At 41.2% G+C, this 26,189-nt stretch overlaps 1 protein-coding gene across 8 annotated transcripts in view; it reads right to left on the reverse strand.

Moving 5' to 3' along the window:
- Positions 1–26,189, reverse strand: part of ARVCF (ARVCF delta catenin family member) — a 282,834-nt gene that overhangs the window by 152,878 nt on the left and 103,767 nt on the right. For 2 of the 8 annotated variants that reach the window (XM_057414996.1, XM_057414995.1), the window contains 2 exons: positions 22,756–22,857; positions 18,023–18,267 (listed from right to left, as the gene is read on the reverse strand). The exons of 1 other annotated variant lie outside the window; for it this stretch is intronic. In XM_057414996.1, coding sequence (XP_057270979.1) covers positions 18,023–18,238 — 216 coding nt within the window. In that variant the 5' untranslated portion in view covers positions 18,239–18,267; positions 22,756–22,857. Of the gene's footprint in view, positions 1–2,972; positions 3,081–3,568; positions 3,716–18,022; positions 18,268–22,755; positions 22,858–26,189 lie in introns of those variants that run through there. 5 more of the 8 variants (XM_057414992.1, XM_057414994.1, XM_057415001.1 and 2 more) reach the window with 4 other exon arrangements.

Raw genomic sequence — 26,189 nt, forward strand, 5'->3', positions numbered from 1 at the left:
TCTGTGGACAAACTAAAGAAGGGAATGTGTGCCTCCACTCAGCTGCTTCAGTAAATAGTTTAACATCTCAGCAACTGAGTCCCAAAACACATTCCCTTTGCCCAGCTCTTCTACAGAGATCACAACTGCTGGCAAAGTGTTTACTTCAGGGAGGTGTCAATATTGTAGACTGCTGCACCTCTTGACTCCAAAGTAGTAGAGTACCTCCAACCTCTGTTTCAGGTCTATTATATGTGAGAATCCATTGGTGAATCCATATATAGATCCATGTCAAAGGTAAAGCTCCCTTCTCACTTGTTCTTTCTAGTATGACTTGCACAACTGTTTGGAAAATGATACTTTCGCATGCTGCGCTCCATTACCATTTCTTCCATGAGACTTCCATCGCTGGTACAGACCCATATCGAATATGTCAGCAATGCATGAACCACTTTTTCATCCTGCCAGATCTAAGACTTCATACTCTCTCACAATTGTATCTCTAGCAAAACGCTAGGGACCAAGTACTAAGGAAGGGCAGCCTTACTTAGGTTGGTGCCTAAGGAATGTTAGCATTAGTAGGAATTAGGAATGTTAGCAAAGTATTTTCTGAAGCAAGAATTACACAGAACCGAAGAGATTTTGACTAAAGTCACTTTAAGTAACTCTTTTCTCCTTTACAACTTCACGGCCCTGAGGCAAGCCAGATCAAAGCTCTATATCATACAGTGACCAAACATATTTTAACAGTTCCAGACTTCAAGATCCTTCTGAATTTCACAACTCTATACTTAGTACTTACTTTTAGGCCACTGCAGAACATCAAACTGCTGATATGTAGCACAAACTTCAGCAGCCTTCATCTTTCATCAGGAGGAACAGGAATGGCCAAGGGAGAACACCAAGAAGGTGCCACCTGCCCTGCACCCTCATGGCCCCAAGAATAGGTTTTCAGACTTCCTTCTGGAGTACACTGCACCTACTTCTAAGGTGCAATGCTGCTTTCATGGCCCAGAACTTCAGGAAACACGGCTATTCCCAGTAGGAGCCAAAAGCTTAGTTAGAAGTTACTCTTGGTTCTTCTTAATTAGATACAATGTCGTACCTGTCTTTATCTAAACACACAAGGTCTTTAGTTAAGGTGGCAGAAGTCCATTCTAGCATCTCTCCCATTATTTTCTGTATTAATCGTATAGACTTGCCATTCACCTCAAAGTCATTTATCCATTTGGCTTGGTTTTACTTAATTGTGATCATTAAAGCCAAAAGATTACTTCCTAGAGGCTCTGTAACTGCACAATAAATTTCTCTGACAACTCGTGGTTTAAAACTACTGCCTTTCATTAAGGAAAGCATTCTCTAATACTCTGCTGTGATATCAGACTTGCGAAAAGGCCTCGGAATGAATCAAGAATCCTTGCTCCATCAGAAAAGAGAAAGTATCTGTCTGATCCTCAACTATGACAGGCAGCATGAAAATTAAAGCCATGAGGTTTGGGGTTTTTTGTTGTTGTTTTGATATGGAAGAAGAATTCAGGACTGAAATGCATGACCTGAAGTGATTAACTATAATCTTCCACTCTCACTCTAGCTTTTCCTCCTATCAAAATCGAAAACCCAGAAGACAAGAATACTGCTCTACTGCACAGATCAATGACATTATACACCTCCTGTTCACAGGTACCATCCCGAGTCTTACCTCCAGGATTTTTCTTCATGTTTTGAGAAAGAAAAAAAAACACAAAACAAACCAGATCCCCAAAACCAAAATCCCAAGGAGCTGATAACTGTATTGACCTAAAAATCAACAGGTACAGTAACTTTGGGTCAGATGGTATGAACATGACCACAGACACAAATGCAATCCTCCCTCCCTAAAAAGCCCACAGGTAGCATGACACAGGCAGCACACAACACCAGGTCACCTCCTGCAGGCAGGGCAGAGAGCACAGGGCCTGCCCACAGACAAAGACACTCCAGGGCCCAGCTGAACAGGCTACATGCTCCTCAAGGGAACCAACATCCTATTTGCATCAAGACATGATTCAGCCTTCTGTTACCAAGATGGACAAGTGGAACACAGCACAATTAAACCAAACTGAAGCACCTCTAATAATTCCAGTGCACTGAACCTTGCAAATTCATAGGTGGATTATCAGTGCTGGATTATTGTGGCATTTGCTTATTCCAAAATGTTCTGGTTTAAATTTAAAAGGTAGAAAAGAAAAAGGAGGATTAAGAAAAAGATAACATCCCATCCTAGTTTGAGAGGCAGCTCTATCCTGCCACCGCCTGAATTTATAGGGTTTCCTGAGGCTTCCAAGGCAGATGGAGGAGGTTAACAAGGTAAGCACCTATAAATTACAGGAGTCTAAATGATTTCTATTTATTTAAATCAAGTCTGCAAAAGCTTTACTCTGTAATGCCCAATGACACTCCAAGGTAAAGAATAATATTTGAAATTTTTTTGCACAAAAGCTTCAGGTCCATTATAATTACTAAGATCACAGGCAAGAGGGCTCTTTGCTTAAGATAACATTTAGAGGGGAAAACTGAAGTTATTTCTCTGGTATGTTCAACAATGAAATCAAAGAGAAAGCAAGGGAACACCGTATGGGAAAAGCAAACATTTAACACAAGCACAATAGCAAAGCTTTCGTTTTCTAAAAGCACTGTTTCTAGCTGTTCATGTCAGAGAGTTCCCCAGATTGACCGAGCAGGATGAGAAGGTCAAAGAAAAACAATGGCTTGGTTTTTTGGGGGTGTTTCACCAGTTAGCACATCGGGGACAAAATCAAAAGCTCTCTCGAATGCTCTGTTAGAAAGAGCAGCTCAGCTTTTGCTCTTAGCTCCCAGCTACAACCCCAACACACAAGTAAACAAACCCTTCCAGCCTCTGACAGGCTTCTCCTTCCCGCACCGCCGGGACCACGGCACACGAGGACGCTCAGGACCGCCAGAGCCAAAGGGAAGGACCCAAGTTCAGCACTAACCTGTTTGAGTTCCGCAGGCATCTATGCAAGGTGCCAGTCCTACAGTCCCTAGCAGCGAACACCTCCAGCTTTCTGCGAAAGCTCCGCGGACCCAGCCTTCTGCTCCGGCAGCCTCCAGAGCCTGCTTCCTCCTCCAAGCTCGCTCCTTTTGTACCCCGGCCAGCAGCCCGAGAGCCCCTCAGCTGCCTCCCCACGGACAGAGCCCATCCAGGGCGCGCAGCCCAACCGGCGCACGGCGCTCCGATGCCAGCACAGCCACCACTGGCGGCTCCCGTGGGGCCGCGTCCCTTTGCACCGGCTCCCCCCGCACTGCTCCGGCGCCGGGCGGCTCCGGCCCGGGGGGCGGAACTGACGGGCAGCCGCAGCGGGCTGGGCCGCGGCCACGCCCGGCGCCCCGGGAGCCCCGGCGGGCTCCGCTTCCCGCTGGAGGGCAGCGGACGGCCCGGGGCACGGAGCCGGACCCCAAGTGGAGTCCTGCGGCCGGGAACCCTCTGCCCCCGCGCCCGGGGGTGCCCGCGCTTCCCAGCCCGCCCCGCTGGATCCCGGAGACAAAGAGGGAGAACGTGACTGCTGCCAGCCTCTCTCCACACGCTAACCTGCTACTGCCACAGAGGCAGAAAGCGCTTCAGGTACCGCCCGCGCTGGGAGCGCAGCTGCCTCGGCAGGGACAGGGAGGTCGAGCAGGAAAGCCCAGGAACGGAGAGCCTCTCCCTCGCTTACTTTTCGTACTTCACTTCGAGATTAATGCCATCCCTAACGCACCACACAGAGAGGGACCGTCTTCCATCACAGCCTCCTCCCTTTTCCACCTTACACAGATGCAGCCAAGCTTATGGCCCCAAAGTGCACCTGACCTCATTTTTTAAAGCCATTCACCTGCCCACAAACCTGCCTCACATTCATTAAAAGATTGTCTTGATACATTACTCATTACCAGAATGAATGCCAGATGTGCTACACCTTGCTTCCACCACACTGTACAGCAGAACCTAGGACTTCACAGCATGATACAGCATGGTTTTCACATCCATTTATTGCCAGTAAAGTGGAAGTGCCCAGATTTCCCCTTCAGTCTTTGAACGGGGAGCCAGGCTGCAAACCTCTGTGTAACCCCTGGGAAGGAGAGCCTCCTGCCCTTCTTATTCTAGGATTTGACCCTTCTTCCTGCCCTTCCCGAGAAACTGTCGAAAGGGTATATAATTAATAAATATATTAAGACATCCAATCTATGAAGAAAGAAACTGAGGTAGGCAGGTGTAAACCAAGCTTAATTAAATCTGAAGACTCTTCACCCTGGACCCGTCATGGGGCAGGAGGAGATGCTTACCCAGCATTGGAACTACAGCCTTGCCCTTCAGATGGAAGCAGTTACCCAGGTCTGAGAGGCAGCCAGCTGCATCCTCCCCCCAGTGCTAATAACCAGCACTGCTTGCAGTCACCAGCCGAGGGGGAATGGTTGTTTTTCCTCTTCTGTACTAGGCTCCTGCAGCAAACCAAAGCAATAAATAAATCCACCGCTGTAACAGCTGGTGGCTGAACAATGGTAATTAGGGACTGAAAGCTACTGCCATCAAATTAGAGGCTACCCCTGAAAAATACGGGTAGTCAGAGACAGTGAGATCAGCTAGAAAGCAGCAAGGAAGGCGCATTACCATTTAATCTTCTTTAATTATCAGAATAGGTGCCTTTGCACAAAAGTGTCTTTTCATCTCAGTTTCAGGTTCCCTGAAAATTCTAAAACATGCTTCCAGTGTCAAAGTGATTAACATGGTAATTAGTATCAGTCCTACAAGATCAACATGAAAAGGTCCCATCTATACTAACATTAAAGACCAGGAGGAATGTTTCAAACCTGTTTAATTGTAGTTTCAGTCTTCCTACTGCCAATTTCAACATCTCAGCTCAGTATCACAGCTCAGCCTTTGTATTTTAGGGGCAGAGAACAGGGCAGAACTATGTTACCCAACTCTGATCCTAATTTGTTTAAAAATAAATGCTATAAAAGTTAACAAAGGCAATGGTAGATGCTCCACAAGGTTTAGCTGAAGCAAAGGTAGTTGTTTCACTGGAGCGAAAATATATGCTTTATCTAGAGTGGAATAATTTAGAGGCAACTGGTAGTGGCTGTTACATACTTAAAGGGCAGAGCAAAGCAAAAGGAACACATTTTGTATGAGTCTTCTGTACTTTTGTACAGCAGCCTCCCCCCCTTTCTCCTTGTCCAGCTTTTCTTCAGTTAACAAACTAAAATAGCTCAACTTTTGTTGAGGCCATGCTGGCATAGAAAAGTACCATTCAGTTTAGGCATGCACATGGATGTGTGCCAGACCTTTATACACTGTCAAAGAAAAGGACACTATAAAGTCTATATCCATAGGGCACCAAAGTAGCTACTCCTGCATGTGAAACAACACAACTGAAACCTTCCTGGGTGGACTTGCCAACTCTTACACACATAAGAAAGTCTCTCAAGTTGTAAACCCACAGGTATTTTTGCAAGATCAGCGTTGTTGAATTCTGCAGTTCCACCTTCTGGAGTCAGGTTGTTATTTAAAAACATCATTTTCCTTTCAAAAATACAATAGATGCTTGTGGGCCTGCTGGCTGGAGAATATTTTGACTCAAAGCCAAAGATTAAAAAAATACATCTCAAGTCCCCTGATTTCTCCTGTTATTTCTCAGCCACTTGCAATATTTTACCAGCTGATAGAATGCTGAATGCTGAGATTTGGCAGTGCTGAAGTAAAAGAACTAATTACCTAAATAAGAGTTATGGATTAGATCCCTAAGGTTACGCTGAACTTCCAGATTCTGGCAACAAACACTCTACCCATTAGTATCAGACTGCTGACTGTATCACTACCTCCCCTTCTCCCCCCTGTTTTTTTACATGAACCTTAATTTCTTAATCTGTCACATTTTCCCAGCTTCAAAAGCAGGGTGAAAACCTTTCTTCTTACTGAGAAATTAAGAATTCATAAACAGGAAGGGATTTAATTCTCTGGAAGATGGAACAGAACAGTAGAGTATCTGGCCCAAGCTCTCTCTTTTATTTTCTCCCATTACCTTTAAAAAATTCTCTATCACTAGTGCTGCACTATAGATTGATCTGCTCTCAGAGGCAGTAAAAATGAAATGGTTTACAGCTCTGCCTGGAAACATAACATACGGCTTCAGTGATATGTATGTGATATGTAACTTCCATAAACCCACCAGAGCAGGAAGCCACAAGATGAATCAAGAATCCCAGCTAACCATACAGGCTAAAGCCCTATGGATCACCCACGGCAGGTCTCAGCATCCACACAGGTCACCCTGTATTCACATAGGTGCTTCCACACCAAGGATGTCGGTCCATGAATTTCATGTATCAGATAAACAACTGAGAGATCTAGAGAGCAGTCCACCACTGTGTCAGTGTGCCCTACTGTCATGACCTTAATACAGACAAATGAAAACAGAACACACCAACATACCTTTTGAAATATTTTCCAGTTAGTATTTCCATCATTTATTAATATATCTGAAAAGTTACACGAGCCCTTTCACAACATTCGTTCTTGCTCCAAAATGACTGCGTGACTCTAGTAGGGCATCAACATGGTTTGAGCAATCTTTTGGCTTTCATACTGCAAGGTTAGAAGTGGAGAGGAAGCCAGATTGCCTCAATCAGGGAGCGGTTGTGTATAAATGGAGGATGATTTTGTGTGTCATCCTTGTGTAAGAATCCAGTATTAAAGAAGAGGTCTAAAGGATCACAGGGCTGAAGAACAATATGGCAAAGAGGAAGCAGACGCTTTCTGTAGAGGGACACCTTCAGGCATTTCAGTAAGTTCAGGGGATTTTCATTTATATACAAACACAGCTTCCATCTTGCTACATCTAATTATCAGTCAACTGCATTTCATCCAAGATGTCATATGACAGGATGAGAACAAGGACAATCTGGTGACAGCACTGCTTACGTTAGAAATAAAGGACAGAGGAAGCTGCATGTCACTGCATATAGGTCGCAGCTGAATGAATGACCTATGTTTCTTCCCAGCAGCTTCATTAGGTAAGAATCAACACATTTTACAGGGATAAAAATAGAAAAATCTCCTTCAGTTTAAGAAAATAAATTAAAATAGCATTACATTTATAACAGAATGACAACAGCAAGGGAAACAAATCAAACTTAAGGTTGGTACTGTGACTGTAATTTCATGCTGCAGTTATTAGAAAGGAAACAATGACACTCAAACACAGGAGAGAAAGACCCAGCATCAACCATTTTTCATTTCTTAGATTTTGTTGTGGTTTTGGGATTTTCCACATCATTTGTGCTGTATTTCAAGCTGCACATTACAATCACTTGCTCAGAAGATACCAGCTTAACACGTCATTCTCTCATCCAAAGGGCAAAGATGTGGCTTGCCATTCTGTACTGGATTGATGGCTGGCTGTACCATCAACCCATTCTTATGGTAATGACTATCTTCCTCAAACCAAAACCTGAAGCTGTAAGAAGATCTAATCAAGATGGGTTAGAGACACGGAGACTCTAGTTTTCAACCTTTAACTACAGTAGTCCAAAAATGCCACTCTGCCAGCAGCTAAGGATACATTTTAGATCAAGTCCCTAAAATGAACTCTGACAGTATTCTGTAGCATTTCCCAGTCACCACCACTATAGTTAAAAAAATACTCTCTTCAGCTTGTAATTTGGTAGCTTAAAAACGGAAGCAGTTTGGGGCTTTGTCTGGGTTTTTTGGTTTTAATATATGTATCTATAAAGAGTAAATTGTGACATTTATTTAAATCAAAGGCTTTAATTAGAGCTCAGCCTCAGGCTGCCCATGGCCATCTCTGGCCATTCTGTTCTCAGTCACACTGATGACTTCAGTGAATTACTCCACACTGTGACAAAGCCAGCGAGAGACAATTTGAACCACTAACAAGACGGCCTGAACTAGTGAAAGGCTCAGTTATTTATCAATGTCATCACAACACAAAACTCATTTTGGACTTTTCCAGCATTGGTTCATGAGAGCTTACAGATCCTGGAGACAGCTGAAAGGGAACAGCTGAAAATTTCTGGGTTTAATAGCCAGATTGAACCCTTCAAGTCCAAAGCTCAGAGGGCTTCAGGGAAGAGGAAATTGTCTGGTTTTAAAGCTTCTGCAAAACATTCTTGTGGCCACATGTGGATCTGCAAGGGCAGAGGCTTACAAAAATCAGCTGGCTCCTGTGCAATGCCTTGTAGGGATAAAGGTCTGCCTCGTGTGTATGCGTATGGATCAAGGCCTGTATTACTAACAAATTGTTTCATAAAATTGAGCGATACAGTGCAAAAAGGTTTTGTGAAGGTTTAAAATCTTCCTGAAGATCCCACATGAACTAGGAGTGTGCTTGGGAATTCAAATACAGGAGTATTAAAACTCTTAAAAAGCCAGTGCAATTAATGCTGATCTGCTGAGATCTGAGCTGATAAATAAACAAGGAGCAGAACATGAAAAATAAATCACAACTTTAAAACACAAGATGTTTTCATGTTAATTATCAAGAGGCAAATGTGGTGAGTGTGACTAGAAAGCTGCTTCTTTAAAAACTCCTGTTAAACCTGATACAACTCTTTAATGTTTGCATTTGCATGCTCCTGTTTTCAGCCGTTTTTTATTGTTACTTGCAGTTACTGATCTTGCAACACTCAGAGACATCATACAAAGAACAACCTAGACACCCCTTTACTTAAGGTATACACAGCAAGTAGAGTTTATTTCTCATATGTTTCTCTTATATGTACTTCTCAAAGGAAACATAGTAAAGCAATGTAAAATCATGGCAAAAATATGATGAAACTGTAAATTTGTCACTAAATTAAATAATTTTAATTTAAAGTTGGCAGGGCTCCAGGCCAGAAAGGATAACACTTGTGGAAAATTACTCTTCCAAAATCTTGGCAAAGAAAGTAAGAAATTTCTTGCCTTTCAGTTGCTTCCAAACCCTCACTCAATAAAAGTTCACAGAAAACAAAAGAAGTAGAGACTTTCAAGGCAAATGAAACTGCAAAAATATTTCTGAGATGCTCAGGGTAAACGTGGTCATTGCTTTGCACTATTATAATCCCTAGCATGAACCAGTTGCTGTCCTGCTGACAAACATTAGATGGCACTTTGGAATTTAGCAGTAACCATATAGAGTTGCAGAGCACACACTTCAGAGATGAAGTGTGAGTGTGAGACATGAAAGTGAGGTACTGTTGATGATAGAGAGAAAAGTGAGATTTCTGCAAAGGCACGTGTCTTTGAGCTAAAAGATGTATTTCAACCTGCACATGTAAACTATAGAATAGTGGGTAATTGGATTTTGAAATAAGAAATCATTGTGTTGGAAGGAATAAAACATTCCCTTACCAGGCAGAGGGGCAGTTTCTCAGCTGATGAGTTGTCTTTTTTGTTTTTTAATGAATCCTTTGGGATCTAGATTTTAAACTCGATTCGCTGATAACGTTTTACACAACAGTTTTCTCTGATAACGCACCAGATTGAGTGAATTCTGCTTCATGCCAACAGATCTGAGCCCCAAATAACTCTAATAACTGGGGCTTAGGTTCCTTGTGTATCAAATAAATCCCTTCTGGAAAGCACTGCACAGCTTCTGATGCAGCTGGTCAAAACTCAGTTGCTCCTCAAATTGATGCTAATATTCCCATTCACTTTTCTATCCATCTTTTTACCATGTAAGGCCTTAAATGAAGACTGAAGATGAATCACAGGGGATAAGCTGTAACAAGAAACAGAAGAACCAGGAAACAAATTCTCACAGGAATACTTGCTGTCCACCTTGCAGATGCTCTCATATGATAGACCATGATGTCTGTTGCAGAGACTTTTTTGCTAGCCTTCTGCTACCTCATTCCTCTTGCAGCACAAGAAGCAGGTTCTAGGATTTCTTATGGAATCTGGGTAATCCCAGCACAGAGGCAAACAGGAGGAGCTCCCTGAGCTCGCAGTGGTGCAACATGCCATACTGTCACTTTGGAAAGTGTCTAATTGAAACACTTGCAGTAATTCCAAGAGAGCTACTGCCCTGGCTAATCCCTGTAAGGTGGAGGCTGGCTAGGTCACTGCGTCTTAAGCCATCTGCAGTACTTTGGCCCTGAACATCAGTTCCTTGCTTCCAGTTTCCACTGTTGCTGAGGTATCAGCAAAAGATCCTGATTCTCACTGTAAACCAGGAGATGGGACAATGTCCATAAAAAAAAGGGCAGCAAAGGCTTCAACCTCCAAGCTAAACTCAACTGCTACAATCTCCAGCAGAGCAGAAGCCAGGGACAGGATCACACCTTACACATAGGGAGCACATCTCCCTGAAAAGTAGCTGAGTAACAGCTTCTGGTCCAGTTTGTAACTGTGCTGGGACTCACAGGTACTGCAAACATCTCTCAGCTCACACTGAATTCTGATCTAAGAACTCATTTTCCCATGGGAATCATATTCCCAAATCTCCCCCCTCCTTATCCCCTGGAACCTCTGAATAGTTGCACATATGCAGAAGCTGAAACCTGACCCAGCTCATTCCTAGAAATTCAGTAAGACTTCTCTTAGGTACTGAATTTACAGGATCAGGCTGATGGCATAGCGAGTGCATGTATGACCAACCCCACAGTGATCTGTGCAGCAGAACACAAGAGCTGAATTACAGTGCTGGGGAGCTGAGAGCAGGGGGCATGACACGACCGACACCCAACCATACTGTACCCCCCAATCAGAACTTGCATCTCTATTGTTCTAGTTGGTTTTATAAAGGAATTAGGACTATCCCTACAAATGCTTTCAACATTTTGCAACCTGCTCAGTATTAGCAGCACATGCATGGGTTAAATACCAATGAGGTTTTTTTTTCTGGGTATTTGGCACTGTAACAGGAAAAAGTACTGTAACACTGGGAGCTGTCATGAACCGACAGCACTGTTGTCTGTACCTGACCTTACCTGTAAGGCAAAAAAAGCCCCCAATTTTCCATGCTGTCAGTCCCTTGATATGAGCAGAAATACCTTATATAACAAAGGAAGCCAAGAGGCACTACAAACTAGAACTAATTACATAAAACTTTACACACAAAGATAGAACTGTGCTCTGTATGAGATGGGGTGGAGGTAAAAAGGTAAGCCAATGACTCAGTGCAGCTCAGAACCCATTTTTGCTTCTTCTCTGCGTATGTTCAAAGATGTATACAATATGAACGCACCCATGTTCTTACTATCAAAGCTCTGGAAACAGTCTCTATATTCTAACAGCCTGCGCTATTTCCGTGTGGAGCAGAGAATCTTAAATGAAAGCAATGAAATACAGACAGAAGAGCTATTGCAGCCCAAGCTGTAAGTCAGAGAGGTGAACTTGATGGTGTTTCTTAGAAAAGCAAATTGAGATGATCTTGTATTTTTTTGAATTCTCTCCATGTGTTCTGGTGAGCTTTTCACTTGAAACTGACCCTCCATTCAAAAAATGGCCTTTTTTGGCAGAAGTCACAGGTTTCCCAGATTAACATAAAGACCAAAGTCAATTATTGGTACTTAATTAGGGCTAAAAAATACCTGCCTAGAAGAATGAAAAAAGGCAAACGTATGTGTTAGTTTTTAAACAGGTGTTATTTTTCTGGAACATGAGTTGAAATTAAGTGATCCCAACTGTAACCATGAGAACATTCTGCAGCTTTTTTCCATTACTGATTTTCCTTGAGCAGCTACAATCACATTTGCAAAATGAAGAAAAATAAGATTTTAATAACTCTGCTGATGACTGACATTTCAAGATGGCCTTTTGGGCTATCATTTGTTGGTGGGGGATTTGCAGGTCTTTCTTGGCAAGGGTGTTACTAGGAAAAAACCCAAACCCAAGCAACAGTGTGTGATTCCTTTTAAGTTTCTTCATTCCCACATACATACACATCTGCCTTCCTTTCAAGTGTTTTGTTAGTATTCCTGGTTAAACACAAAGTTAAGGTAGATTTGCACCAAAATTGTGTATCAGTTTATCAAAACACATGGTCAAGCATATGTCGGACCTGGAGAAACACATGAAAAAAGTTCTTTACCAGTTCTGAAGGTAAGAGACTAATTAAACACAATAGACAACTTTGAGCCTGTGCTTATTACTATACCACTTAGCAAATGAATAATGACCTCAGTGATAGAAGGCTGACTCAAAAGGCTCATCACTTACATTAAGTTGTTTTTTCCTGATTTGTATTTAAACAATTTATTATTGTGTGTATTTCCTTAGTTCAGAAGCAACCACTTTGCATTGCTCTAACTCCACCACTTGGAAGATGCCCATGTATAAAGGGGAGCGACCCACAGATGGGACTTACACAAGATATATTTGTTACAGTGCAATCTACCATACTGGGTATCACACAAATTATATTCCTCCAGTTTAAAGAACAGAGAGAAAAAATGAAAACCTCCAGATGTGCAGTGAAAGAGTTAAGCCAGTATGAAATGACTGCAGGGCAGACTTCAGTGAATCATTCATAAGCCTTTATAAATGGCACAATCACAAGCCCTATTTCAGAGAAGTCTGACTTAGTCACATCTAAGGGACCAAATTATTGTGCACAGTATTACAAAAGGTACAAACAAGCTCAGTTCTGCCTGCAACACCATATTCATGCCATGTTAAATCTACTGCAATTGCACAGTCATGCACAAGGCTGGCTTTACAAGTGAGCAGCCTGTATAATAACGTATATTGCTAGGCGTAATAGTTACACAAATATGAGATATTAAGCTATATTCATAAGTATCACAGCATGCTGATTCAGCTTGATTATTAGCCATTCCAGCCCATACACCGTACTTGCACACTTTACCATGAAGAATTTCAAGAAGCCTAATTCTTACATGGTGTGAAAAAGTGTAACAGATTGACAGGATGAAACCTTTGAAGCTGCTGGCCTAACACCAAGTCAAAAACTTGTCAGTGAAGCTGCTTGGATTGAAGTTTAAAGTCAAAACAGGATCCAAAACTTGTAATCTGTTTTTGGAAACAAAAGGAGCTATTTCATCACTGCTTTAAGGGGAAGAAAGTAGTCACTAAACCTGATTTTTAACTTAAAGAGTTGCAGTCATAGGTCTCTTGGCGTATGCTGTTGACTGACAGACCTCTAGAAAGTACACCACAAACCGATAGCCACTGCTCAGTCACTATTTACCCTTCAGCAGCCTTTGCCAGTTCTGTGGCATCAGTAATGCAATGGAGCTTACTTCTTACAGGAACTACTGTTTGATGCATAAAAAGTATTCCATAAAGTAAAGCAGATTTATATAAAACTTGCAGCGAGACTAACAATTTAATACCAGCAGGCTTTAAATAAAAATATCATTTTAAGAAAAGAAATGTACACCAGAGTGAATTTATGATGATAGGCTTTTTAAAGAAAGGCTTTGTAAAAAGCATGGGGGAATATCCATATTATACTAACATATATGCATACACACAGTCTCTGTGCATCCCTGAGCTCATATGCATATATGATATAGATCTGGGGTTTAATCTTAGCCAAATGTACTGGATGATATATCTAAAAAAAGCAAACATAAAAACACCCCAACAAACCCACCACAGGGAGCCTGAAAGAATGCAAGTAACAGTCAAATGCAGTAAGTTTTGAATTATTGGATGATTTTGTCAATGCAAAGACTTCTCAGATCAACTTATGTTACTTCTTACAGCTGTAAGAGTTCATCTGGTAAGACTCCTGAGCACGCAAGGGGCTGATCTCTGTTATTTATACCATGTGAGATTTGGCAACTCCCACAGCTTTCCTACCTCTGGGAAGAGGAATAACACCTACCTGTTTTATAACAGGAACCCCTCTCAAATCGCTATAGGTCACTGCAAAATTATGGAAGTCAAAGTATTGTTACAGTGTATTTGTTGGCAAAAGAGGTTTATTGAATGCTGTGCTTTATTTTGGTTATGAACATTACGAGGAATGGAGATTATCAATGTGCACCAATGGGGAAAGGATCTTTGAATGCAAACGTTGTTCAGCTCCCAGCTGATCAGACTTGTCAGAGCTTCTCTGATACCCATGGAACCATGCCAGTTTAAACCAACTCAGGATACAGCCTTGTGTTTAATAAGTCTCACATGTCTGATGTTTGAATAAAAGTAAAGCAACAAAAAAAACCAACAAAAAAAAGAGAATATTCTTTATTATTAAAAAGTTATGCTTTGAATGGTTGGCTAGCCAGTGATAACACTGCAGCTTTGTGCATTCAGCCCACTACAGTACATACCCTACACATGTACTTGCCTACCTTCTTCCCGTCCAACTTCAGCTCCTGCTGTGAAGAGCAGCAGAAGGCCGATTTGAAAAGAAGTGAAATAGAAGCAGGTAGATTAAACTACATCACACATGAAGAATACTAAGACTTATCAAGCTCATAAAAGCCATTATAAACCAGGTTCTTTAACAAGTAGAAGATGTATGATGGGTGCTACTCACCACTGACTTAGATGCTTATTGGACTATGCCTGCATTGGTAACTGATAAAAAGACAAAGACTGCCAAGACTCCCACAGGTGGGGATACTGGAACAACCAAAACAATACTATTTGACATTCTTTACTGAAAAAATTAAAGAAGTAAATGTCAATACACATTAACAGACAGCTCTTTTTGTACAACCAGATTTGCACTTTCAGAACAAACAGCAATAACCAGCCATACGGCTCCCACAGCTCAAAGCCAAAATATGGAACAGAATCATCCTTAAAAACTGGAAGGATTTTTAGGAGATTTTTATTAACTAGATAAAAGCCTTATGATTATAATCTCATTAAATTATACCTTTTTTTTTAGACTACTGCAAAGGTTTCAACTGATTAAACTAATGACCTTTTGTCTAAAAAGTTCCTAATCTGGAAGAACACTTCGCTTGACTACTTCAAAATCCTCAGTAATGTGTGTGTAATGTTCCATATCTTCCAAAAGTTCTAGAGTTGAAACACCGTAAGTCATGTCACTGATGCTACACTCAGCAACAAGCTCTAAATGAAGGCAACCTTTAAGACTGGAGAAGCCACACAAGGCAGAAGTTGTATTTGCCCACTTATTAACCATTCACAGCACTTGTGTCCCCATTCTCCAGAAATAGTGCTGGTTAAAGCTACCTGTCTCTGTGACAGTAGCTGGCTATTGCCTCTTTCAGGAAGGAGAGACAGGTCCAGAACCTCTGCATGGCCAGAAGGTTTGGCAGGCACTGCCTTCTACAGTGGGCTGAGACAATGCTCTGGCCACTACCTCAGTAAAAGCCTATCACTAATACTAATGGGGGACATTTCAGCAATGTCTAGGAGCTCTATGAATATTCAGGACCTCTTATCCTGAGGACAGGATTTCTCAGAAACCCCTCCTCTGGGAAAAAGTCCTATTCAAGAATCATAGAATAGTTAGGGTTGGAAAAGACCTTAAGATCATCAGGACCTTAAGATCATCAAGTTCTACCCGATCATCTCAGCTATTTCTAATTAGTATCCGAACAAACCATTAATGATTTGTTTAATGTGCCCAATTAATCAACTTCATCCATTATAAACAACTTTAAGATACTTTTCATAAAAACCCTCCACACGTTCTCAATGTAACATTAAGAAATCCATGCACGTGTCTTTTGGCAATCCCAGCACATCCCCGAGCTCTTCTGTAGACCTGATGCTTCTTGTCAGGGGCCAAAAGACACAATGCCTTATGCTCTCCCAGCAGACGTCAACAAGTACACCACAGCTCACATGTTCTGCTGGAGTACTCTAAATTCACACTGAACATGCAGAACTCACCAGTCAAGGAACTGAAGGAAGTGGCTAAAAGGGCTGCCTAGGACAAGGAGCCATTGTTATGGAATTAATTAGAATCAATATTTGCATAAGACCTTGATTTTGTCTTTGAGGACTTCATGAAGCTGTTACACTTCTGGCACATTGCCTATACACTATTTTTCCTTTTCTAAAATTAAAGAAAAAAGCTTAATTTTCTTTTCTAAGAAGGGAGTAAGTTTGGGAGCATTTATTACATGAAAAGTATTGAGAGAGGCTGTTAACAAAACCCTGACTATACACACTTCTCTAACAAATCTCTTTGACAGCTTCCACTTTGACAAACAAACACCACAGAAAACTGATGCCTGGTGGTGGGGATTGTTAAAGGGTATTTGGCATTCTCATAAAATGGAGTTAACCCTCACTTTTTCCCCCCTAAATTCTGCTCAGAATAACTAGATCATATACAAACACCTATGTGACTTCCAAATGGGAAAGCTGCCACTTGAGTTATTTTGTAATATTACTTGCAACAAAAGGTTGAATAGGGCAGCAGTACAGCAGAAACAGCAGAAATCAGTCAGTCCTGACTTAAATACAGCTTCACATAGTTGAATTTCACTGTAATGCATGAGCAGTCCTTACAAATGGCAGAGTATAGAGTGCCTTTTGCTTTGTATACTCTTAACAAGGAAATGCAATATAGAATAATAAAGATGAAATCACGATATATTCTGCGTAAGACTGAATGTACAGCTTTCGTCCTTCATTTAAACAGAATTTAATTAATTCTAGTAATTCAAGGAGGAATTTGGCCCTTGATATATTTAATGAAAATTCAGACAAATAACCTTACATTAATTCTTAACTGTACATATTTAGCTATTCAACCATTTTATTTCATATACAAGCTACTCTAAATACCTCAGCATTAATTATTTAGGAACTAAAGCTCCCCTTGCACAGTGGCAGTGAGCTGAGTGTACACAGATTCAGCGTGGGGTCACTTACAGGGGTGTTTCTCCATAAGAGTCACGTAGACTCCAGTAACTTAAAACTCTTTTATTAAGTTTTCTTGGAAATGGTTAGACCTTAAGCCATAACACTGCAGAAAATTCATGCTTCGTCAGTTTTGTGGATAAGGAATTTCATTCTGGAGCTATTAATCAAGCACTTTGCACAAAGTCATTCAGAAAAAGTGAAGGTGAACTTGTCCTTTCCCTGTGAAAAATACTATGTAAGCACATCTCCCCTCTCCGAACCCCAGCTGCTAACCAGAGGATAACAACCTAAAGCTCCTACCAGCTACTGTCAGGCTTTCAGCCTAACAAGCGCAGGCTACTCCTTTCACATGAAGTCCCATATTCAAACATCTACACGTACAGAAACATGGCAGCTCTTAATAGAAGAGCTGTGCTAACATAATATAACGTAGAGTCTGCCTGAATACAGCTTAGTGCAAGTATAATTGTAAAACAGTCTGGTGTAATTGAGAAACAACTTTTAGAATCCCCACAGCCCAGAGTTTCTCTCTGAATTGAACAATGTTTTCTTAGGAAGCAGACCTTCACAAATGGTACTATTGCTTCTGCATGACTTACCTTGCATGTCAGAGCGACTTGTGAGCTTAAGTAATTTAGCACTGTAAGTAGTTTATCATTGCACATTTACACAGTTAAAGAACACATATCAAGCAAAACCATATCTGGAAATCTGTGGCTACCGCAAAGCCAGTTTGCATCATTAAAATTAAGTCCATTAATTAAAAAAAAAATGAGAAACAAATTATGAAGTCTTCCCTCCACAAACAATAAGACTTCACAGGAGGGAAATCCCTGCTATTTATGCTGCTCCCTCTATTCAAACTCCAGCTATTTCTAATGGAAATTTTGTGCTCTATGGAGATTATGATTCAAACTTCTTTTTCAATCACCAGCACATCACCATACATACAGCAAATGCACAGATTTAGAGGAGAGTGTGAAGATGTATCTTTAGGGTTCAATACTCAAGGATGCATAAGTGTTTAAAAGTATCCCATGAGCTAAAAGAGCAACTTCTAAGCCAAGGCTCTGAGGCCTGAGTTACCAAATCAATCAATGACACACAGCAACTCTAGGGTATCAGGAGACAAGCCACAGAATGAAATGCTGACGACAAACAAGATGCACTTGACTTTCTGGAATGGGAAATTCTGGTATAGGTGAACTCTAGCAACAGGTAAAAGGAGCAGGCTGTTACCTGCAGGACAAGCTGCTGCCAGGCCGTTGCCAGTGGCTGACCATTGCCAATGTTGCACATGCTCATTCGGTCTGCTGGCTGATTGGCACGCTCAAGTTGCAAGGAGACATTGCGCCGCTCTTCCTCAAGTGCACGGGTCAGCCGCTCGAAACGAGCTTCTTGCTCTTTAACAGATGCTAAAATGCTGGCAGCAGACCTGATATCATAGTCATCCATGATTGCTTTCAAATGCTCCTGCCTGTTAACTGACCAGGGCAAATGGAAAGGGTTAGGTAAAGGGAAAGGGAGGGCACAGGTCAGAGGTTAGAAATAAAAATGCACATTGTTAGTCACCCTACTAAAATACTGCTCACTCTAAGAAGCAAACTGCAATGCTCTTTGAAAAGCCTGCCTTCCCATCCATTGATCTGATTTTAACTTAAAATAATCCAAGGCTTCTCTGTTCAAGAAAGAAAAAACCCCATGCTCACCTTGGAGAGAATTTATATTGAATTCCTTTCATCTTTTTGCTGAAATGCTCTGACAAGGGTTTTCATCCCTCCTGCAAAGCTAATTTCACTGTGCAAACAGTAACGTACTTAAATACAAAAAAAATACAGATACGGCTTTGGAGGGAATGAAGAACACAATCCTTCTCACTACAGACAACTGGAATCCGTCTTGAACAGCATAAGTGAGAAGTTTAACATTTTTAAAGACAGAAACTTCATGATACAAGAAAACAGTGGTGTCCATTTTTTCCAAGTGAATGGACACCCACACCCACACCCCCAGTTGAGCAGACAGTAGCTAAAAATAGTTTTCATTTCTAAGTACACTGTAACATGGAAAATATTTTTAAATGCAGACAGTACAATTGCAGTTGAGATGTGCTTGATGATATCAGCGCGGCAGCCAATGGAACAGTCCTTCATGCAGCTGTTCGCTAATAATGCAAATGAAAAAGCCAAAATCAAACAGCTTCCATGGAAAACACACAGGGCTGCTTGTCTCTCAACACAGGATAAAGAACTCCGAAACCAGATAGATGGGGTGTATCGTTCTCCTTATGTCTTTTCTAGCAGGGTTATGAAGTATTCCATTTAAAACCCTATCTCCATCTGCATGGTGCATGCAGCAAAACTCCCCACTAACTCCACAGATCTATGCGAACATCATTTTAAATGTTTTCATAAAAACATAAAATCAGCAACACAATATAAGCTTAAATGGTGGCTTCAACAGAACCCTTTCACTAAAGCTAAACAAGTAACTGGTTTACTACCATTTGCTACCAAACTAGTTGGAGCACCTCTGAGATGAGCGCAGAGGCAGAATTTGCTCTAGCTCCTGTAATTCAAGAGTTCATACCCCGTGCTAGCTTTAAGTCCCTAGAAATTGTCCTTTGACGTGCAAATTGGGAGTGATTCTTCCTACTGTCAGAGAATCCTTGCCTTCCAGCAAGGATTTCCATGAGCACTGATAGTACCAAACCCTGGTTTTCCAGAAGCTTTGCATTTCATCCTTCAATGCCTTTAGATGATGCACACTCTCTCAACTGATGAGTTTTCCATGACTGTTACATTTACCAGGTCTCTTTGTTGCACTGATTCTCTGGTAGCTAATGATGATGTGGTCACATACTGTTACGTTCCCAAAAGAGGGAAATTAGTAGATAATAAGCTGCACGCTTAGTTTATTGGAAGCTCCTATGTAGGCTCAAGGTCTCCCTTCTTTTGTCATACATAGTTGAAACTATCAAACAGGCCCAAAAGACACTGGAGCAGAAGTAACAGACCCAAACCCAATGGCACACACCTTGGTTTCAAAGCAAATGACCTGTCCATAGCTCTGTGGTTCATTGTTAACTCCTAGGTACTGTTGAAAGGAATCAGGGCAATATGAAATAATGTTGGAAACAGCATAAGGATTACCACGTATTAATCTCATAATGTTTACATATAGCCATGATCTAAGGCTTTCCTGTTTTCAGACCAGTAAGCAGAAGTGCCTTTTCTCATTCATGCATTGATTTAACCTCTATTGAGTGTCTGAGAGAAAACCAAAAACCACCAAAGGGTTTTCCGGGTGTCACAAACTAGTTAAATATAGACCTAGCTGTCAACTCCAGAGACCTTCCATACTCAATCTTGTTTTGCTAGATTATAAAAAGTCTATAAAAGCTTCAGAGAGTACACTGGTTTCTGCAAAGGAGAATCACAACCATCTCAAAGGACAGTGAGACCCACGGGCAGCCTGTGTAATGCAGGACAGGACTGCGTGACTCACCTGCTGCGTCTCAGCATGATTTAGCCCTGGCACAGCTACATATAAACACAGCCAGACTTTCTGGACCTAAGCTGGCTCATGTGCAGCCAACTTGCATGCTTCTGCTTTTGTGCTTCCGTGCTTTGCACAGATGGAGACAGCTCTGTTTGTTGTCTTTCCTCCCAGTAGCGCAGACATGCTCAGAGATTCCTCAGAGGGAGTGTGAAAGAAGTGGGACTTCACAGACCCAGGCACTAGCCAAATGTTGGGAAAAGCATACATGGGTGTTAAGGTGGAGGGGCATTTCTAACTGTAAATTCATAAAGACAGCTACCTGATTACCAGCTGTCACTGCCCTTATGCTAGAGCAGAGGAACAGCCTGACTGACACACAGATCCAAATACACTTCAGATGAGGAGCTGCCCCAGGCCCAAGAAACAGTAAAGGATCCGGATGGGTCAGGGATTAATGAGTGGAGACAGGCCCCTCAGAGGTGCTGCTGAGCAGGATCTCAAGTTTCCTCAATCGCTCCCTGCAGGGGTCCAGCTTTCAGGCCATTCACTGTCTGCAGCTAAAAACAGCTCCTCCTCACACACAACTGATGTTACTTTCTCGGGGCCCAAGATGCTGGGTACTCCTATGGACCAATTTCAATAAGTGAACCAAGGAGAGATGTAGGAAGATTGGAAGATGTAAATCACAGTAAATCTAAAAAAAATCGGGCTCTCTTTATAATATATAATGCAAGTTTCTGTTCTAAGCAAAGCATTACCAGTAGCACATGAAAATTCAAGAAGCACCTCCCCTAATACACATTCTGAAGCAGTAACAGCTTTAATAATAAAAGTTACAGTCGATGACTGAGCTGGCATGTAACTTTCAAAATGATCCCATTCAGGAAATCCTTAATGAGCTCTAAGCCTTTGGTGTCACACATGAGAGAACCTAGGAGTTTGGGGTTCTATAAATGGTACAAATCTCTAGAGAGCTACAGGTATCTCCATGCAGAAAATACGTTAACCTCCTTACAACCATAAGTATTGTGCTTCTTTTCTCTGCGCAAAGAAAAACACAGGCAGAAAATAAACTAAATTTTCAGATGTACAATTAGTGACCATAAAAACCCTAACTGCTGTGCAGAAACAGCAGCAGGACCAATAATTGCCTTTTAAGAACTGTTGGACAAAGACTTCTGCATTTTAAATGCTTTATTAGCAGATAAATACTTGCTTGCTGTTGATCACACTCCCAATTATTTACCCAGGGTTTCGACAATCTACATTATCAGCAGTCTAGACTAGAGGTGAAAAATAAAAGTACTGACTCACAAGTTAGTTACTCAGGCTGCCACTCGCAATTTGCTACCATTTGTAAATAAATTGAAGTGCATTGAAAAGGGTAAAAATAAATGAAAATATGAGACCTATAGCAGCCAGGTAAAGATTATTCCTTAGGCTGCATTTCTAAACACAGCAAACACTTGCCTACAGAATGTCAAAGGCTATGCTGACAGCAGCAAATCTCTCTCCTGCCTACATGACTCTAAATATATTGGTGTTGCACTGGAGTTAGACCAAAGCAAGAGATCCGTTTCTTCTGACTGTTCCTATGAAGAACTAATGCATCAAAAGGCTTCTTACAAGTCAATACAGCTTAAATGCTCAATAGGGATGAAAATCACCCCTGTGCAAAGAGGCAAGGTGGGGGTCCTCCACCCTACTGATAACCCAGCTGATGCCCAAGGATGTTTGAAGTCCCTTGGAAACACTGACATGCCCAGAGTCACGGTACTTGTGAAAGAAGTGAGTTAATTCTGCACACTAATTTTGCTAATATAGGATGTAGCTGCTGGTCAAGAGTTTTTAAAGAGCCCTTTTGATTAAGAGGGGTCAAGTTCTGTGAGATTTGAGCACCTCAATCCTAACAGTCATGGAGAACCTGAAATCCCCTGCACTTTTCAAAATATTCTGCCTGCCTAAGGCAATCAGGTATTTGAGTGAGCCATGTTTGAAGGGAGCAATGTCCACCAGTCAGATACAGAACATCACAGAGGCTCCTCTCAGTAGGAGGGAAAGTGGCTCTTGGGGCACACAGGAGATTTCTCAGGTCCAACAGTCTGAATACTGAGCACAGCTCTCCCACTATTACTCTCTCCCAGCCCAAATCAAGTCTACTGGGTCCTGCTGGTGAGAGACGGTACTATGATGAGCAACAAGAAGCTTGTACAAACAACAAATCAACAGCTGTAGGAGCAAACATGAAGGCCTGTGAGCATGCATGGAAACAGCTGCAATGTGCTTCTACACAGAATAAAACCCATCAGAAAAAGAGCAAAACTGGGGCTTAAATAATCTGTGGAACTGAAGCGTAACGCATGCTAATTATATTTTCACCCTGAAGTGCCGTAAGAGATGAGTCGCACAAAATGACTGTTATCCCCCATGCAGCCTCAGAAAGCATGCAGAGAAAACCAAGCAATACACACCTATTGGATTACTGAGGTCTGAGTGTTAGAGCTGCTGTCACATCACCCGCTAAGACTAGGAAAGTATAGACAGAGCAGGAGAGGAGCCTTAAGCAGAATCAGCTGCAAGACAGAGGAAAGAGAAGACAGTTAGTTAATAAGGTATTACAGGCTCTTCTGTACACAGACATCTGCCAGGTTCTCCCCATTATGTTGCATAAATAATTTATTATGACATTTTCATCCTAAGCTGGAGGAAAATGAAATAATAGTCAGAGAAGCCAATCCTGAGACTCCTGAGGAAATAAAACCCCCACAAACAACTGGTTAATCCGATTTGTTATCAGTGGTCAATACTTGCATGCTCCTGTGAGACTCACTGTTAATGTCCTCAATCAAGGAAAACTAAGGACTGGAGCAAGGATTTTGAATGTTACACAATTGGGTATTGTAGGCAAACATTTTAAAACACAGAAACCTAACATGGTGATCTCAAAAATGATAATAACTATTTAGGCCCCATGTCTGGTGTATGAGCCCCCCAGTGGCTCAAAAACCATTTCATGGATAGCTGGTAGAGAGTACATTCATTTCTAAAAGAAGCACACTGCACAATAGCTTAATGCCCCTTTGTTTGTTCTACCTCTTTGTAATCTAATCCTATCTGAAACCCAAGTGAAAGTAAGTTTTTGGATATTAGGTCATCTGTGTAGGTCTAAGTCTCTGATCTGTTTTGTCTTAAAACATTTAGCACCCAAACTTCTCTGGGTCAACGAACACAAATTTAATACCTGTTTTTGCTGGAGAACATACAGAACAGAATCCATTTTGCAAAGTCGTGGTTCTATGAAGCAGTACATCCAGTTTTAAGCTACTACCACATCATAAATGCTGCACCCACATGGTATGAAATGCAGAGCCAGTACAAACTCACTTTGCTGGTTCAAATATATAGAACATTTTTAGAGAGCAATTTTGCCCTAGCAGATCTTATGCTTGACCAGGTACTATCTGCCTTCCTGAAGCCAGCATAAACACAATTTCCTGTGTTCCAGCCAAATTACCAGAAATATGAGCCTTTCTTTGCATGGCTCCAATCTCAAAGGGCATGGAACCATCATGCGAGAAAACTCGTTCTTAAACTAACAGAAGTAAATTCTATGCTTAAAACTTGCTACATATAACAAAACCATGCAAAGATATGCCCAAAGATGAAAGTCAGGAGGCAGAATGAAAGACTAGTTGTCAAGTAAATGACCACAGAGAATAAATTAAGCATAATTCAGTTTCTACAGACAAAAGAGCAACACACTGCAAAATAAAATAAAATATCTATATATTACATGTAGCAAATTAAAATAAAACTGCTTCTCAGACCTTATGGTGAAATCTATCTTGAGCCTGGCTCCCCTCGTTGCTGCTCTGGTTGACTGAGTTCTAATTTGACCCTTACGTGACAATCTCCACCAATGAATAGCAATGAGGAATTCACAAAGAAAGCTATTTCAATGTAGTTCTCTCATAGGCACAGACAGACATACTGTGCTGGTGTCAAAAGAAACAAAAAAAACCCTGGTCAGGGTGTTTTTGTTCCTTTGGACAGAAGCAGTCTGTGAAACAAGGCTTAAACTAGGCAAGGAACAAGGGCAGAGGAAATGCCAACAGGAAAACTCCTTGAGAAGGAACTTTGGATCTTAAGGACCCAGCAATAACCGTGCAGCTCACCAGTTCTATTATTGCAGAAGAAATGTCAATGTGTAATATTTAAGGTTTTACATCAGTAGGAAATTTCATCTGATATCCTGCAGGAATCGTTTAGTAGAAATAAATGCTGCAAATAAATTGGCAGAATATCCTACTATGATCTGGGTTTGGCAACCACAAGAAAGGAATCCAGGCACACACACATCTTTGTATGCGCAATGCAGCTGGAGTACTTCACTACAGAACAGGCTCTGGTCAGTAGCGCCACAGCATCTCCCATCTAACCATATTGGTTCCCAGTCCATTTTAAAATTAATACTTTAATTAACTTCTAAGTTAATTACACTGCAATCATATTTCCTTACAAAAGATACAGTTCTTAGCAAAATAAGAATACAGCATTTTCTTATATCTAAACACCAAGCCTCTTGTGGATTAACCAGTGCATACTTAAATGACACCAGTCATCTTTCTACAGCTTCCCTTTGGGTAATGATTCCTCACTTCAGCTGTCAGTTACTGGGAATTTTGGGGTTTTTCCTTCCAAAATCCCATGCAGTGCTTTCAGGGCTCGGTGATACATTGTGCCTGCACAACTTTAATTATACTGTAGCTCTATTGCTCTATTTCCCTAATAAGATACATTTCAATTGCTATACTGTACTCCCAAATGGAAAGGAAAATAAATTAGAGGAATACAGAACACCTTTCTAACAACTGCATGCATGTAATAGCACAAATAATTCAGTAATGCATTAAATGTCAAAGTGAAGTATTTTTAGATGGGCAATTTTAAAAGTAAATGCTTTAGCCTATGATTACTTTTACCCAACGTAAAAAAATTTAATTTCTCCTTGAAATTTATCATTCATAGACCAGAACAGTGTAACAGCACCTTTCTGAAGCAGAGCTCCTGCTCTCCAGGACCTAAGAAGTTGCCTACACTGACCAAGCTGAACTCTTCTGTCAGGGAGCACTCATTATGCCACACTTCCTTCAGACATCAGAGTTGGTGTTAATTAAGCATGAAACAGCACAGCAAAGAGGCGTCATGTTACCTCAACACCTACTAAGTGTCCACACTAAGGTGTAATGGGGTATGTGATAGACACTATAAATTCGCGCTGTGCACTGTGAATTCTCTGTGTAAACAAACATTCCTCATACCTTTAGAAGTGAGTGTCTAGGTAGAACAGGGTTTTTTTAGACACTCAAAGGTAAGGATCAAGGCAGAGATGGCTGAATTCTGACTTCAGTATGTGTCTGCTGAATTGGAATGTTACAGAATCCCTTGCTATTGCTCTATCTCAATAAGTGTTAACTCTGTCAGCTCAGCCACAACCATGAAAATATTAGCATCATTCACACTTCATTCCCTACACGAAGAGAATCACTGTTTGCACAACTTAATTTCTATTTATCTACTTTAGTTAGAAAGCATTTGGAAGACAGCATTTCCCTCCCCCTTATATCAAGAAGCCAAGTCTGAAGTAACCTGCTGAGCTGAATGATGTGCACAAATCTCATGGAAAAATTCAGAATATTTTGATAATTTCAGCAATTCTGTTTGCTTAATACTGTACATTATACTGAACAGGCCTGTGTTTCTATTTTCCTTGATATTTTGGGGGTTTCTATAGAAATAAAATGCAAATTGGAAGTTAAAATGAATGAAGAACGAGTAAGATACTTTGCTATCTCTCTTGGAATATGAATAGTAAATTTGCTGCTTCACAAACCCCTGCCTTGGA

Source organism: Pezoporus wallicus, unplaced genomic scaffold (assembly GCF_028554395.1).
Source record: "Pezoporus wallicus isolate ANWC-B61680 ecotype Strahan unplaced genomic scaffold, APGP_CSIRO_Pwel_v1 contig_8047, whole genome shotgun sequence".
Lineage (NCBI taxonomy): Eukaryota > Metazoa > Chordata > Aves > Psittaciformes > Psittacidae > Pezoporus > Pezoporus wallicus.